Source organism: Coccomyxa subellipsoidea (genome assembly GCF_000258705.1).
Source record: "Coccomyxa subellipsoidea C-169, whole genome shotgun sequence".
NCBI classification, from domain to species: Eukaryota; Viridiplantae; Chlorophyta; class Trebouxiophyceae; family Coccomyxaceae; genus Coccomyxa; species Coccomyxa subellipsoidea.
Genome location: NW_005178028.1, coordinates 1,341,810 through 1,355,863, shown reverse-complemented (window position 1 = coordinate 1,355,863; position 14,054 = coordinate 1,341,810). Strand labels below are relative to the sequence as shown.

Below are 14,054 nucleotides of genomic sequence, written 5' to 3'. Positions count from 1 at the left end.
GTAGAACACAGCACATCTAATCAGCCTGTATTGGCTGGCACGATGTAATGTTTCTCTCTCTCTCTCTCACTTACAGGATAGATAAGACATGCAACATGGCTCAGTCCTCTACATTTGGCCTTAGGATAGTGATGGCCTGAACGGAGTCGCCCTCCTGGAGGTTTGCAACATTGACACCCCTGGCCATACGCGAGCTCCTCCTAATTGTGGACACAGCCGTCCGGTTCATCATGCCTCCAGCTGTCGTGAGCAACATCTCCTCATTGCTCGCATGCTCCCCCAGGTCCACCTTCATGAATAGCACCCTCGACAATCAATCACCATTCTTCAAGCACCAGAAATTCCAGCACAACAGGTGTCTAGTAAGACAGACACCCTCCTTGCAAGCAGGTTGCAGTGCATGCTGTGGATGAGGCTCGTACCACTTCCACTGCAGACAAGCTGTCCCCGTCATTCAGCTTGATGCCCCGCCGCCCCTTACCGCCGCGGCGCTGCGACCGGAACATGTCCAGAGGCACCCGCTTGCCCAAACCCTGTACCACATGCCACCCACTGTCAGCTTCCAACTCAGCACCAGGATTCCCGCATCTAGGCCTTGGATGGCTGCATCAACTTCTCCGTTCTCAGCATGCCCTTGGCAGGCCTCAAGGCTGACATTGAGTGATGTGGCCCACAAGGCTGACGAGTCATGCCATGAAGCCCCTGCAGCGGCCTGCCTAGCTCCATCATTCAATGTCCATTTGCCAGTTTAAACCCTGCAGCATTGGGGACGCGCACGTTCTCGGTAACGAGGAGCAGGGACGGCACGGGGCTGTCTGCCAGCTCCTCGGGCTGGTCGTCGTCGTCGAGCGGTTCTTCATCCGTCTCGCTGCCCGAGGCCTCCGGCGCGGTCAGCCCGGCGGGCAGCACGCTCATGCCCACCAGCCGCGCGCCGTCCGCCAGCACCATCGACTTTAGCCCTTGGGCCACCCGCGACTGCGGCGTCAGCTGCGCACATGCACACCGAGCCTGATCAGGCTGCCTGTCATGACTTCTGCCAGCGCCTCATTGCTGCCAGCGTCGCATTCAATGCACTCCACAATTAGGCTCTTGACACACCCGCTCGCATGGATTCCTTGATGCAAGCTGCGTCAGTCCCATACGAGAAGCAGGGTCATGACTTCCTGTGCTTGATGTTCAGACACAAAGAGCTCTCTCTGATCTAGGCACAAGTAATGGGATTGAATTTAGGCCCACCTGGCTGGTGGGGAAGCGGATGACTGTGCCGTCGGAGGATGCCAGCAGCACGCTGTCGTCCGCCACGCACCTCTCCACCCACATCAGCTCATCACCAGGCTGCACCAGAGAGTCTCATCCAAAGTCAGCAAGAGCTGTCTCAGACCGTCTCTTTACTTTGCTTCATCTGCCCTCAATGCAAACCATGTTTCATCATGCACTTGCACAGGAATAGAAACACAAGAGACCCCAACAGCATTGCAGCAAGAAGCCGGACTCTGAAACACAAGACCCCCACAGCAGTGCAGCGAGAAGCCCAAATCAGAAGTGTGCCAAGGGGCAGCTTGAGGTGGGGTTGGGCAACCACTCCATGCATCTGTGAGTTCATCAACAGGTGACAGTGCAAAATTAAAAAATGCAGCTGAACCCTTGCAGCCATACCCGGAGCTTGATGGCGGTGAGGGAGCCGCGCACGTTGGCGAAGAGCTTCATGGGGGTGCGCTTGATCAGGCCGTTCTTGGTCAGCATGACCAGGAAGTCGTCGTCAGAGAACTCGCCCAGGCTCATGATGGATGCCACCCTGGCCCCCTTGCCCACTTGCAGCACCTGCACAGTCCTCTTACACTCACCATTCGGCGCCCAAAAATTTGCCATGCTGTTGGTGTCATAATGTCGCCTAACTTGGCGGACAGCACCAAAGAGACATACTGATTGTCACGATGCGTGCCCACTGGCAGTACCTGAGAGTGAAGTGCCAGAAATGATCATCTCATGGCCCCCCGTTTCCATGTCCTGCTGTGCCAGTATTAGCTGACAGGAAAAGTTGCACTGCTGCCAAGGGGACAATCAGTAAGGGGGCGTGCCTGGGTGAGGGGGGTCCCGGCGGCGGTGCGGGAGGATTGGGGGATCTGGTACGCCTTGAGTGCGCGGCAGATGCCGTCCGGCGAGAAGAAGAGCACCGTGTCGTGGTCCATCACATGCGCCACCTCCTCCACTGTGTCATCCTCGCGCATCCGCGCACCGCTCACCCCCCGGCCGCCGCGCCCCTGTGCACTTGCGCCACACCACTGTCAGCCACTCTGATATCTAGGCACCCATACTGTGTTCTACTCTGTCAGAGAGCATTAGCGTAGCCGCCAGGAAAATCAATGAGTCTGGTGAAGTGCACAGAGGTGCGCAAAGAGAAAGTGGAGTGGAAGCAACCAGGAATCAGTAAAGTGCAGAACCGCATCAAGTATCTAGGAGGGACAGGACAGGCGAGGAAGTGCACTGCAAATCATCAATGATTGCAGTTGATCAATCATGCAGCAGTGCAGACAAAAATTGTGGCTCGTTTAGTGTCCAACAGGCAAATGCACCTGGACTGAGAAGAGGTCGGTGGGCATGCGCTTGATGTAGCCCCTGCGCGAGAACACCAGCAGAGACGCGCGGTTGGGGATCACGTCCTCCACAGACAGCTGCCCGCTCTCATCCATGCGCACCTGCCACTCCAGAGTAAATACATCAGAACTCCCTGCACATACATTATACGCCCACAACATCCTGCTGAACCCATTGTGGGCCGTATTCAGGCGCATGCTTTTGAGGCGGAAGTGCACAGAGGTTGGGAATACATCAGAATAGATGCCATCATCCTCAAGCACCTTACAAAGCCTCTAGGAGAAGCCCTTCACACGTTTGGTCCCATACATTTTGGGTCCTCTGAATGAGGCCAAAATATTTCGGCATCCATAACAATACATGAGCCAATGTGGGCAGCGCATGCCGTGAGGTGGGCGCACCGCGGTGCGGCGGCTGTCGCCGAATTTGTCGGCGATCTCCTGGGACTCGCGCTTGATGGTGTCCAGGACAAGCTGCTGGCTGCCCAGCAGGCTCTGCAGCTGCGCCAGCGTCTGCGCCAGCGTTGCCTCCTCCTCGCGCAGCTTTCCCGCCTCCAGCGACGTCAGCCGCCGCAGCGCCATGCTCAGCACTGCATCCGCCTGCACCCCAAAAAAGCACTTGCTCAGAAGCTGCCACGAAGCTGCCAGAAATGTTGTCAGGCAGCCCTTTGCGCTCATTAGACAGAGTGTCGGCTTCAAACTATCATGGGAATGCCGCTTGTAGACCTCTTCAAAGGCAGCATGTCCAACACCTGCATGCGGAATTTCTTTGCCCCTGTTAAGCAAGGGACATGTTCATGCAGCCTTCACAAGGAAGTCGGCATCTGCACCTGCTCGGGGGACAGCCCGAACTCCTGCTGCAGGTCCTTGGACGCTGCGGCGCCATCCTTGGCCGCTCGCACGGTAACCACGACCTTGTCCAGATCCGCCAGGGCCAGCAGAAGACCCTTCACTATGTGCTGCCGCGTCTGTGCCTTCCTCAGGTCAAACCTGCACACATAATGCCGCATTTTGTCATTTACAATAATTTGCAACCATACGGTCAGAATGACCACTCCTGCATTATGTCAGGCTTTAATAACATCTTCTTACCAAAGATCTTGCCAGAAGTTCACAGCAAATTGTTTCGAGTCGAGAAGCAAGTGGGATCTGTTTGCACCTGGCTCGGCGCTTGATGATCTGGCATCTGAAGTCGAGGAAGTTTGTGAGGAACTCCTTGAGGTTCAGGGTCTGCGGCGTGCCATTGACCAGCGCGACTGAATTGACGCTGAAGTTGCTCTGCAGCGTTGTCTGCTTGTACAAATTGTTCAGGACCACCTGCGCACAAGTGTTGCCGCTCAGATCACCGCCGCGTGATGATAGCTCAAAGCAGAATGCCTCGTGCATCACCATGGAGGGACAACATGTTGCTGAAAAAGGAGAGCACGGTCATGTGGAGTGGGTGTGAAGGAGCATGCCTCTGGTGAAGAGCCCCTCTTCACTTCGACCACAACTCGCATGCCATCCCGATCACTCTCGTCCCTCACATCTGAGATGCCTGTGCGCAGAAATAGCCATTTATACCATGCAAATTGCCAAAACCTGACAGCCACTGCCTGCTGTCTTGCCATGACCAACGTCATACAAGAGGCAAGCATGAAAGGGGTAGGATTTTGGCAGTGAGACTCCAGCAGCAGCATTGAGAACCAGTGAGGAGGGAACCAGTCTCTGGCTGGGCGGACAGGCCTGGATCTACTGGGCTTTTCACTGCGGCTTGTCTCAAAGCATCTTGCCTCTGCAGAAAATGTGTTTACCAATGTTGATGAAACCGAGGGGGCCATACCACACAAGTGTGTGGTACAACCAGGTGCGCAATTGACGCACCTGTCAGCTTCTGCTCCTCGACCAGCGCCGCGACCTTGGCGACAAAGTCGGCCTTGTTGGTCTGGTAGGGCAGCTCCGTGACAATGATGGACGGCTTGAGAACTTTCTCGCGCGCGCCCTTTTTGGCGCGTTTGGCGGCGGCACGGGCCCCGGCCGGCGCGGAGGTGCTGGCGACGGCGTCATTGCCCTCAATGAATGCCCGGCCGCGCACCGTTATTGACCCTTTGCCATGCTCGTACGCATCCCTGATGCCGCCTGACGCCAGAATCTCCCCACCTGGAGATGCAGCATTTTCAAATTCAGGCATCAGCAAATTCAAATACCTTCTAAATTCATATATTTTGCACCCGGGGATGATGCTTTCCATGCTACTTTCTGACTGCATTGCTTCGATCTCATAACATACCAATACGCACCTCATGAGCTTCAAGTGAATACTCAGAACTGATCCTTGCCCAAGCCTCCATAATCAAACATGGCAAGATCTGCCTTGGTTATGCATTAAGTAATCCAGGGAGGGGTGGGACAAGGCAACACATACTTGTGTAAATGGGGTCCAGTGCGCGCCTGTGGGGAAATCTGGGGCGGGGATGTGCTGCATGAGCTCAGCGACGGTGATGTCAGGATTGTCTATCAGGGCGTGAAGACCAGCCACGACCTCCCTCAGGTTGTGGGGCGGTATCTTTGTGGCTATGCTCACCGCAATACCAGAAGAGCCGTTCACCAGCAGGTTTGGCACCCTCGCTGGCAGCACACGAGGCTCCTCCTGCGTATGGCAAGCATGATTTTCAGTGAATCATCAGTTGTATTTGTGCTCCTCATCTAATAACCTAAGCAAAGGCACTGCTGGTATACAGGAGGAAGACTGGAGAGGTCTCCGAGCCAAGGATCAGACAGGCTGGTGCACTCCAGCGGAGAGGTGCGCACCTGAGAGTTGTCAAAGTTAGGTGCAAAATCGACAGTGTCATAGGCCAGGTCGGCCAGCATGACTGCTGAGGACACGGCCTGCAGCCTGCACTCAGTGTAGCGCATGGCTGCTGGAGGGTCATTGTCCAGGGACCCAAAGTTCCCATGCCCCGCCACCTGGACATTCACACAGAGTGCCTCTTACAGCTGCAAACAAAGTGATTTCACAAAAGTGATCAGAGAAAAGGTGGATGCAGTAAGAGAAGGTCTGTTGACAGGTAGGAGGGCTCACCAGTGGGGCTCGCATGGAGAAGCCCTGAGCCATCCTGACAAGTGCCTCGTAGACAGCGCTATCTCCGTGAGGGTGGTACTTTCCCAGCACCTCTCCCACCACTCGCGCACATTTTCTGCCGCACACCATCCCTTACATAGTTGTCGTGAGGAGTGCAAAATCAGGCAGATGTTGCAAGAAAAGTGGTGCCACATGATAAGGCAGAGTGGCAGCAGCACTGTACCTGTATGGCTTCGTTGGCAGCAGCCCCAGATCATGCATGGCGAATAGGATGCGGCGATGGACTGGCTTGAGTCCATCTCTTACATCCGGAAGCGCCCTCCCAACAATGACTGACATGGCATACTGCACAGACCACCATCACTGATTTTAGCTTCAGTGACATACAAACTATTTTGCTACAGATGCAGACATACTACTCATGGAGGATTTGACGCCCTGTGCTCCAAGGGAGGCTCACCGCAAGGTATGACTGCTCGGCCTCTTTCTGCAGCTCAACATCGATAATCTTCATGAGAGCACCATTGCTGTCTGCCACAGCAGGGCCAGCTGCCGTTGAGGCACACCGAACAGGTTTACATCTGCTGCGCCATCCTGTCACTGATCTATCTGCTGCCAACGATGGGAAGGTTGTGCCAGCAATCTGTCACAGGCAACCCTCAGTATTATAATCACCAGACTGATGAGGATGCACGTGAACCTTGTTCGATGATTTCGTGCGTGCCGTGGGATCATGGTCTCAGATGAAAAAGATACGAAAAAAAAATCGTTCACTGCTGCTAAACAACGACCGTTCATGGCACTCATGCACAGTGTCTGTCTCAGCTGTCACCTCTATTCTCAAAAATCGTTGACTTACCCGTCGCAGTGAAGGAAGCTGAGCTGCAATCGGACGATGAAAACAAGCTATCGAATGCACAGTAGTGGATGCAGCGCTTGCAAGGCACGTGCATGGCCCTAAAAGAGAGTTCATCTCGCTGCAGCCTTTAGATGGGAGGCCACTAACACGCATCCATGGATTGTATCAGGCGGCCTGTACGTTGGCAGATTGTCCTACTTTTTCCTCATATTAAATGTTACAAAATTCGGAGGATCTCCTTTACAAGTGGGCAAGCAGCTGTTGCAGCTGAGAACAGCAGCTCGGTTTCGGAAGGGATTTGCTCTTATAATCCGACACATTCTCCTCGGACCACGCTCGTGTGCAGTTCATGTTCGTTGAAGACCAATAAAGACATAAAGACAATCGATCTGATGTCGTTGTGGAGATATTGAACTGACTGCTCTGACTGCTTGACGTCTTGGGAATGATGACCAAACATCGAGCGATCACCACCTTAATCTGCCTGATCCTGCTCATCGTCAGCTCGCAGGCCAGCGTTTACAGTAATGATGTGCGTCGAGCTGCCTTCTTAACTTATTTTGCAAGCTTCAGATGTATCAGCAGGACGTAACAATCAGCTTAAATCTGTGCGTGCCAGTGGTGAGAATGCTGGTTGCAAACTCCTTCAGGTGTCCAAATCAGTAGATGTGGGCAAAATACACTTGTTGTTGCCCCACAAGGCCAACGCAACAACTACTGTGCCAGTAAATTTCACTTTCACGTACCCTGCCCACACCTCTCCAGAACGACCAAAGCCGCTCATACTGCTACTGAATGGTGGGCCTACCTCTTATCTCGATGCTATAATTCCCATCTTTAGAGGATCTGAATCTGGTAAACTCCGACGTGAAGGACAGGATTATTATCGTAGGACAACATGTTCATGGCTGTGCAGGGGCTTCCGTGGAAAGCTTCTGGTATAGTCGCGTCATCGAAAGGCTGGCCAAGCATGGCTTTGTGACTGCGTCTTCAGACTATTACAGGGCTTTTCCACACAAGACATCTATTCTACCAAGTAAGTCTTCTTTCCAACAGCCATGACGGACCATAGAAGCCTTCTTGAATCCAGCTTATTGTAAGTCTGAGCATCACATTGCTGGCATGCAGGACCAGGATGCAGACAAGATGCCATCGTGGATGTGTCCGCGAGGCTCATCAATACACTTTACGACTTCATAGACAATGTCACCAGTAGCAATCTGGATGCCCGCCCAGACTTTGCTTTCTTACAGCGAGCAAATGTGGATGAGCTTTTGCTCCTGAGTCATTCTTTGGGTGCATTTGTTGCGTGTGACGTCCTCACAGGTACACTCTAAGCATTGCCTGCAGAAGGACAGCAACAAGTTCACAAGAACGTGAACATCTGCAGATCAGCATCAAACCTAGGCATGGTGTGCAGGTGGATGTGAAAAAGATGCTTCCATGAACGGGGCCTGTGAAGGCTACACACCAGTATTGAACAAGCAAGGGAAGGATGTTGTGATTGGGGCCGTTGCTTTTGAGGGATACATCACAGGTGCATGCTCTTAAGGTGTCCAGACACACCTAATCACAGCAACACTGGCAGCAAGCACAAGTGCAGTGCTTCAGCGAGCATTTACCAGGACAGTGGGGCATTGCGTGCATGTTGGCAAGCCATGTGCACTCTGCAGAATCGTCTTTTTACTTCTGAAGCTTTTGGCTTTTTGATGCAGATGACAAAGGTAAACCAAAGGGAATTGCACTTAGAGACGGGACATTTGTCCTGTTCTTGGCAGGCCAATACAATAACAGGACCATAGCTGCCTACCAGAAGGCGCACGACGGTGGCTCTTGTGCAAGCTACTTTAGCTTCCACAATATGACTCACTATGGGATGAATGACTTTGTCAGCCCTCCAGAATCCCATCAGGTACAGTATGCTTTCTTTAAAGTCTAGAGGAGCACGTGATAAAATGGGGCCAATGAGATATGGCCTGCCCAAATCCAAATCGAGCTGCAAAAGCAAGGCTGGGGAGCTCGAAACAACACCAAATTCACCGATAGATGAAGGGTAGGAACGAGTAAATCTTCAAGCAAATGCCTTGCGCAGACCGGTCTAGTTCAAGGGCCATATGGCCCTTTGCTGCAGCGGACTGGGTGGCAACCGCAGGCTTCAAGATGAAGCTTTTGCTGCATGGGATGATTTGCATGTTCAGAATTCACTTGACCCTCTGTTTGCCCTGCAGGTGACCCCATGTGCAGCACCAATTCCTACGGACGACCCCAACTTCACCACGGATGCAAAAACTCAGAATGCAGGCGTTGACCTCGTTGGCGACATCATCAATGCTGCAGTGGGTGTGCGAGAGAGTGGCTCTCAGCGGGATATTGATTCTTTGAGGCGCCTCGCTGATGAGCCAAGGGTACTCGAGGCAGAGCTCAACACAAAATGTCTGAGAAATTTGGCGACCCATACAGCCACATTGAGAATGATTGACCAAGAGTGAAAGGCAGATAATTGTTTTGTTTGGTAGAGAGTGCGTGAGAGTGGACCAAGGTGAAGTATGGTACTTGAATTCTTGGCAGGGCAGCTCAATTTCATTACTTGCAGATATTTTGAATAATTTATTTAGGCTGTGTCAATAGTGTTTGAAAGGGCCTGACGGCATGCTCTAGGCGTTTTGAGAGCAGATCTGAGGAATGTGGCAGCTGCTCATCAAATGATGAGTAGAATAGGTTACAAATATCAAAAAACAAAGAGAAATCTATATACTGTAGTGAGAGCTGCATCTTTGGTCTGCTCGATTGTGCCCTGTTCAACAAGGCCAACAATCGATTTTCTATACCTTGCTGACCCCGTGCTAGTCCTTCCCAGACGCGCGACACATCCCTTTGCTTACTACCATACTCTATTGGCCTCTCCTTGAAAAATCCTTGCATGACAACAGAAGCTCATACAATTATTGCCAATATACAACTCAATTGTTCTGCACTCACTGCGCTCAGCTTCGCCTTTGGTACATAGTCCGCCCTCACGCCCCACATTGCCTTTCTCAGCATTTCAGCCAAATGTCCCCCACTGCCTGCAATCTGCCAAGTCCTCTCTGCAGGGGACTCTGAAACAACTGAAATTTCAAGGCTGATTTGGAGTCCCTGCTCTCTCTGACAGAAAGGGAAGCCAGGGGACATGCTCTCAGCAATCAGCTCATCCTCGTCCACTCGTTGAACAGGTAGCCCAGCAGAAACCAGCAGCTGCAGTATAGCGCGCCAGTGAAGTTGCCAGGCGCATGCGAGGACAGTGACCAGACCCACATGAAGCACGTCTGCGCGCAGCAAACAACACACCTTGTCAGTGCTTCTCTTTGGTTCAAAGTTTCGGTCAAGCGGCAGCCAATAACTTTGCGCTGCTGGTGATTGGCCGACTCCTTCTTGGGATGGCCATCGGAGTCGCAACCCAGGTATTGCACAGCACTGCATCCCATAGATGGAGACTGCGTTTCAGCAAGTCTGTCTTGTGTGCATTTTGCGCTGTTTTGCAGGAGTTGAGCAATGCAAATATGGTGTCGTGAGAACTCACCGGGCACAGGATGGTCAGGATAACCTTGCGGACCAGCACTGGGCACTGGCCGTGCTCGAAGAACAACACCACTGCCACAATTGTCAGCAGGACGCTCAGATGCATGCCCCACCTGCAGACCCAAGTGCTCAGATGCGCTGTCTGCCATCCTGTGAGCATTGACATGCCACCTGCCTACCTGTCTACATGGCAACTTAATCTGCAGATACCTCGAGGTGATATCAAGCCATAGCTGTGGAAGGCACATGCGGTGCGCATGCCCGCACATAAGGTTAGAGACTCTAGAGCTTCCTGCCATGAAGTAGAGAGAGAGGCACCTTGCATTCTTCTCTGGACCATGCGTGCCTGTCCGGTGCACTGATGCACCCTCTCCCAATCCCTCATGTCCGCCTTGGGATTCCATCTTTGCCTGATCGCAAAAAGCCAAGGGGAACTTGCAGCAAATGAAAGGCATGAACACAGAGGCACTTACAAAAGGGAAGAACCGCCTCTCGCGCACCTTCTGCAACTTCGCCAGGGCCCTTTTCTTATCACGATGTTGAGCCTCCAGCTCTTCCTGAAGTTCCTGTGACAGACAGTTGAGGGTAATTGGTATTTGGAAGCGAAAGTGTGAAAGCGAAAATGTTATTTCATAGCCATCAACCAATGGCCCCCTCCAGGAAGCTAAAATAAAGTAGAACGATAATGGCTTGCCTTGATCTTACGCCTGTAGTTATCCTCCCTCTGGTGCAGGTGTTCCACAACGTTCATCACTTCCCTCAGCTGCACGCAGGTCACAATTCTCGAGCTCGTGAGCTTTGATGCGATGCAGAAGATCGAAACATATTGACTATGCACATCTCAAGGTTCCAGTCTCTGAAAGTGGCCATACCTTTGCCCTGCTGTAGAACTCTGCTGGAGGTGAACCAGTCAAAATAAGGAAGCGCATCAGAAGAGAAGCGACACACGACAGCCAGTAGATGAAGGTCGTCCACGGCAGCGTGAACACCCGCCATTGGAGTTGAATTGCCTTGGTAACGATTTTGATGGGCAATATATTTGCCAATTCTGTCCTCATGGCGATTTGTTGATACATGGAATTTGCAGCAGGTGCCTACGCCCCTCTCCTACTTGTTCACATCCTATACATGATTTTGCAAATCGAGTTCCACAGATGGGTCTCTCTTTCACGTTCACAGCGCCATTTTAGCTAAATTATTGGCCTGCCAATATCCAGGTGGAAGCCGTCGTGGACGCAGACGAGCTTGCACCCTCTATTGATAGCTTTCTAAACAGATCTGTGAAGAAAATGGTCGTTGCACTCTATCCTGAGAAACAAAGTCCAACATGCCATTGTGTGCATGTGCATCCTTGTCATCTGCCATCACGTGATCCACGTGATCCGCTCGTGCGACGATCTCCCAACTTCCGGTGCCCGTGCCCTCGCTGAGCACATGTGGGGACAAGACTCGAGTAAATCGCATGCTACATTGGTAGATGTGCATGGAAAATGTCCTTGGCTAAGGGATCGGCCCCTTCATCTCCAACGGTCTTGGGAGAACAACGGCAATCTGGTACTGACGAAAGCTTCAGTTTTGGTACATGCTCGAGCGATTGCTGATCACGATAAAATTATGTATGTCTGCCACATCATGTAGTGATAAGGAATCAACTGGTCATCCCGTCATGTTGGATTGACCGTGCGAAACTAGGGCTTTCCCTAGCTACACAACTCCACCCAGCACAACCCCGCTCTGGCTTCCACGGACATCGTATGACCATTTAATTGTCCTGGCAGGTTACCTACGACAATGGAAGACCGAAGAAGCGTATTATGGGATGTGTTCTGGTACCTCTTGCTAGTGATCTGCCACCTCCTCTGGGGCCTCTTTCCGGTATCATGCCGCTTTTTACAGACCAAGGCAAAGCCTCCTTTGGAGCCAATGCGGTTGGGATTCTATGTTGCCGCAATCGCGGCTCTTGGGCTTCTATTCACATACACAATCCCAGTCTCTTTGATCCGTTGTTGCTGCAAAAGGCAAATACCAGAAGATGATGGCATCATTGATGGGAGCCAGGTATGTCCACTTCAATTTGATTCCCACACAATCTGTCCTGCTCAAATATTATACCTGCAACCTGGGGAGCCAGTGATCTTGCATGCATGAGTGAAAACCTGCTCTGCAGGAAGTTCAATCCAAGAAAAAGCACGCCTTGTCAGAGAAGATCACTGCCATTCTGGTGCTGGCGATTTCCCTGGGTGTGCTGGCCTTTGGGGGCATTCTTGCTGCCAACTACACCTCAGCCAATTGGCTGCAACTGCTGTACATGACAGCGCCCCTTCTAGTAGCCCTGCTGGCACGTGCTGTGCTGGCAATACCCATTGAGCCGGCCTTGTGGCCGTCTCTGGGGCTCACACTGCTTGGCTCAGGTGTGTGCACGGCATACTGCTGCTTTGATAATCTATTTAAGGCCACAAAATTGTTGCCTACTATTCGCCTGCTCATGCGCGCTCATTCAAATATTGCAGCTTTGCAAGAGCAGCGTCTCAGCTTGCCCTTTTGCTTTGCACAGGGATGGTGGTGTATGGAGGCAGCCAGAACAGCACAGAGGGGCAACAATTGGGATGGAATGATGCAATAGGCATTGGCGTTGGCCTCATTAGCATGCTGGGGATGGCTGTGTTCTATGTGTACGTGCAGAAGACAGAGGGCGTTATTGCTGAGGACCTCGTATTGTATGTTGAGTACGCGACGATGTGCCTCACGCTGCCGTTCCTGTCACTCGCACTGGAGCCCAATGACTGGGATGCAGTGCTGCACTACGATGCCCTGGAATGGGGAAACTTGCTCTTCACGTCACTCGGGGTGCGATCACAGCCAACTTTGCAAAGAAAGCGACGAGTTTATGCCATCATTACGTAGTCTGAGATACGGTCCAGCATTGATAGGATTCCTTTACCTGATCTCCCCTGTGCATGGATACAAGGGCTCTTCATTTGGACAGAAGTGTGGCAGAAAGATGATGCTTTCTATCGGTCGCAGGTGTATTATGGAATGAATCTGCTGCAACAATTCATCATCCGGCGGGTGGGGGCGTCTCTGTTTGCGATGGGCACGGCACTGCGCCTTGTGGCCTCAATTGCTGGTGGGTCGCGCAGCTCCCCTTTTTCTATGTCACGACCGGCCATGAACTTATTTCCTTGGCCCTCACAAGAAAATGCTCATCAGAATGAAGCCCTTAGTTGTAGGTCATGGTACCTTATACTACACAGAGTGCATTGTTTTCTTGTGAGCAGGGTCATGGGTGCTGATGGGGGAGCGGATAGAAAACTGGCAGGAGTGGGCTGGCAGCGGCGTTGTGGCACTGGCAATCACCTATTACCTCTTCTGCCAGTACAAGGGCAAACAGCCGGCTGAGCAGCCTGCCGGCAATCTGCCGACAGAGCCGCTCATGTCAGGGAATGATGCAGCGGCTGCCACAGAAGCGCCAGTTAGCAGGGCCATGCCTGTGGCGCGCAGAAATTCACATGCGCTCGACCAGGCAGCACTGGTCTGCACACCGGGGTCTATGCCCAGTTTGAGCTTCCGGGGTTACCTGCGGCCCTCTGGGTTCAATGTGCCCAATGTGCAGGGCGTGTGAAGAACTGTGAATGTCTGTTGTTTGGTTCTGCCAGACTGTGGCGCTACATGTGGGCTGTGGCTCATGTGAAGCAGTTTCAAAGACAATTCATGAGGAAAACAGCTGCCCAAGGTCAGTGATGCAGATGGTGAAGCCTTCATTATGGCAGACTTTGTCGGGCTTCTGTTGTGATGATGTTCTGATAGCTTCAGATATGCTTGATGCAGAGGGACTTAACACGCATTTACTCAGGACAACTGTGTTTGGAGCTTGGCACGGATTAGACTAATCTGCAGAATTTGACCTTCAAAGGTCGAAGCTCGACCTCATTATTGAAGCTGTACATATTCTTGCATGAGCTCAACAGTCTTTGCAAATCCT

General features: G+C 52.2%; 3 protein-coding genes across 3 annotated transcripts; 1 reads left to right on the top strand and 2 right to left on the bottom strand.

The window, feature by feature from the left end:
• Positions 1-100: 100 nt before the first annotated feature.
• On the bottom strand, positions 101-6,169 carry COCSUDRAFT_18563 (DNA gyrase, A subunit; the record flags this gene model as incomplete). The annotated part of the gene is made up of 18 exons (XM_005645095.1): positions 101-274; positions 423-533; positions 778-987; positions 1,237-1,335; positions 1,657-1,811; positions 2,060-2,261; positions 2,574-2,696; positions 2,997-3,194; positions 3,425-3,584; positions 3,754-3,956; positions 4,076-4,131; positions 4,458-4,575; positions 4,633-4,725; positions 4,999-5,223; positions 5,385-5,540; positions 5,656-5,770; positions 5,879-6,000; positions 6,116-6,169. 18 exons carry the CDS (start codon positions 6,167-6,169, stop codon positions 101-103), a joined length of 2,574 nt encoding a protein of 857 aa, XP_005645152.1.
• A 3,052-nt stretch (positions 6,170-9,221) lies between these two features.
• COCSUDRAFT_54369 (hypothetical protein) lies at positions 9,222-11,355 on the bottom strand. The gene is made up of 6 exons (XM_005645094.1): positions 10,945-11,355; positions 10,767-10,835; positions 10,573-10,638; positions 10,391-10,482; positions 10,074-10,185; positions 9,222-9,819 (listed from the first exon to the last, which is right to left on the bottom strand). The coding sequence occupies exons 1-6, from the start codon at positions 11,146-11,148 to the stop codon at positions 9,697-9,699; spliced, it is 666 nt and encodes a 221-aa protein (XP_005645151.1). The 5' UTR covers positions 11,149-11,355; the 3' UTR covers positions 9,222-9,696.
• Positions 11,356-11,515: 160 nt separating this feature from the next.
• On the top strand, positions 11,516-13,694 carry COCSUDRAFT_67445 (hypothetical protein; the record flags this gene model as incomplete). The annotated part of the gene is made up of 6 exons (XM_005645093.1): positions 11,516-11,650; positions 11,851-12,130; positions 12,240-12,483; positions 12,627-12,919; positions 13,097-13,199; positions 13,351-13,694. Exons 2-6 carry the CDS (start codon positions 11,864-11,866, stop codon positions 13,692-13,694), a joined length of 1,251 nt encoding a protein of 416 aa, XP_005645150.1. The 5' UTR covers positions 11,516-11,650; positions 11,851-11,863.
• Positions 13,695-14,054: the final 360 nt, after the last annotated feature.

Coding starts and splice junctions, on each gene's coding strand:
- COCSUDRAFT_54369 (XM_005645094.1), bottom strand. CDS start 11,148: ATGTATCAACAAATCGCCATGAGGACAGAATTGGCAAATATATTGCCC. Junction 10,836..10,944: donor AGTTCTACAGCAGGGCAAAG/GTATGGCCACTT, acceptor ACCTGCGTGCAG/CTGAGGGAAGTGATGAACGT. Junction 10,483..10,572: donor CCCTGGCGAAGTTGCAGAAG/GTGCGCGAGAGG, acceptor TTTTGCGATCAG/GCAAAGATGGAATCCCAAGG.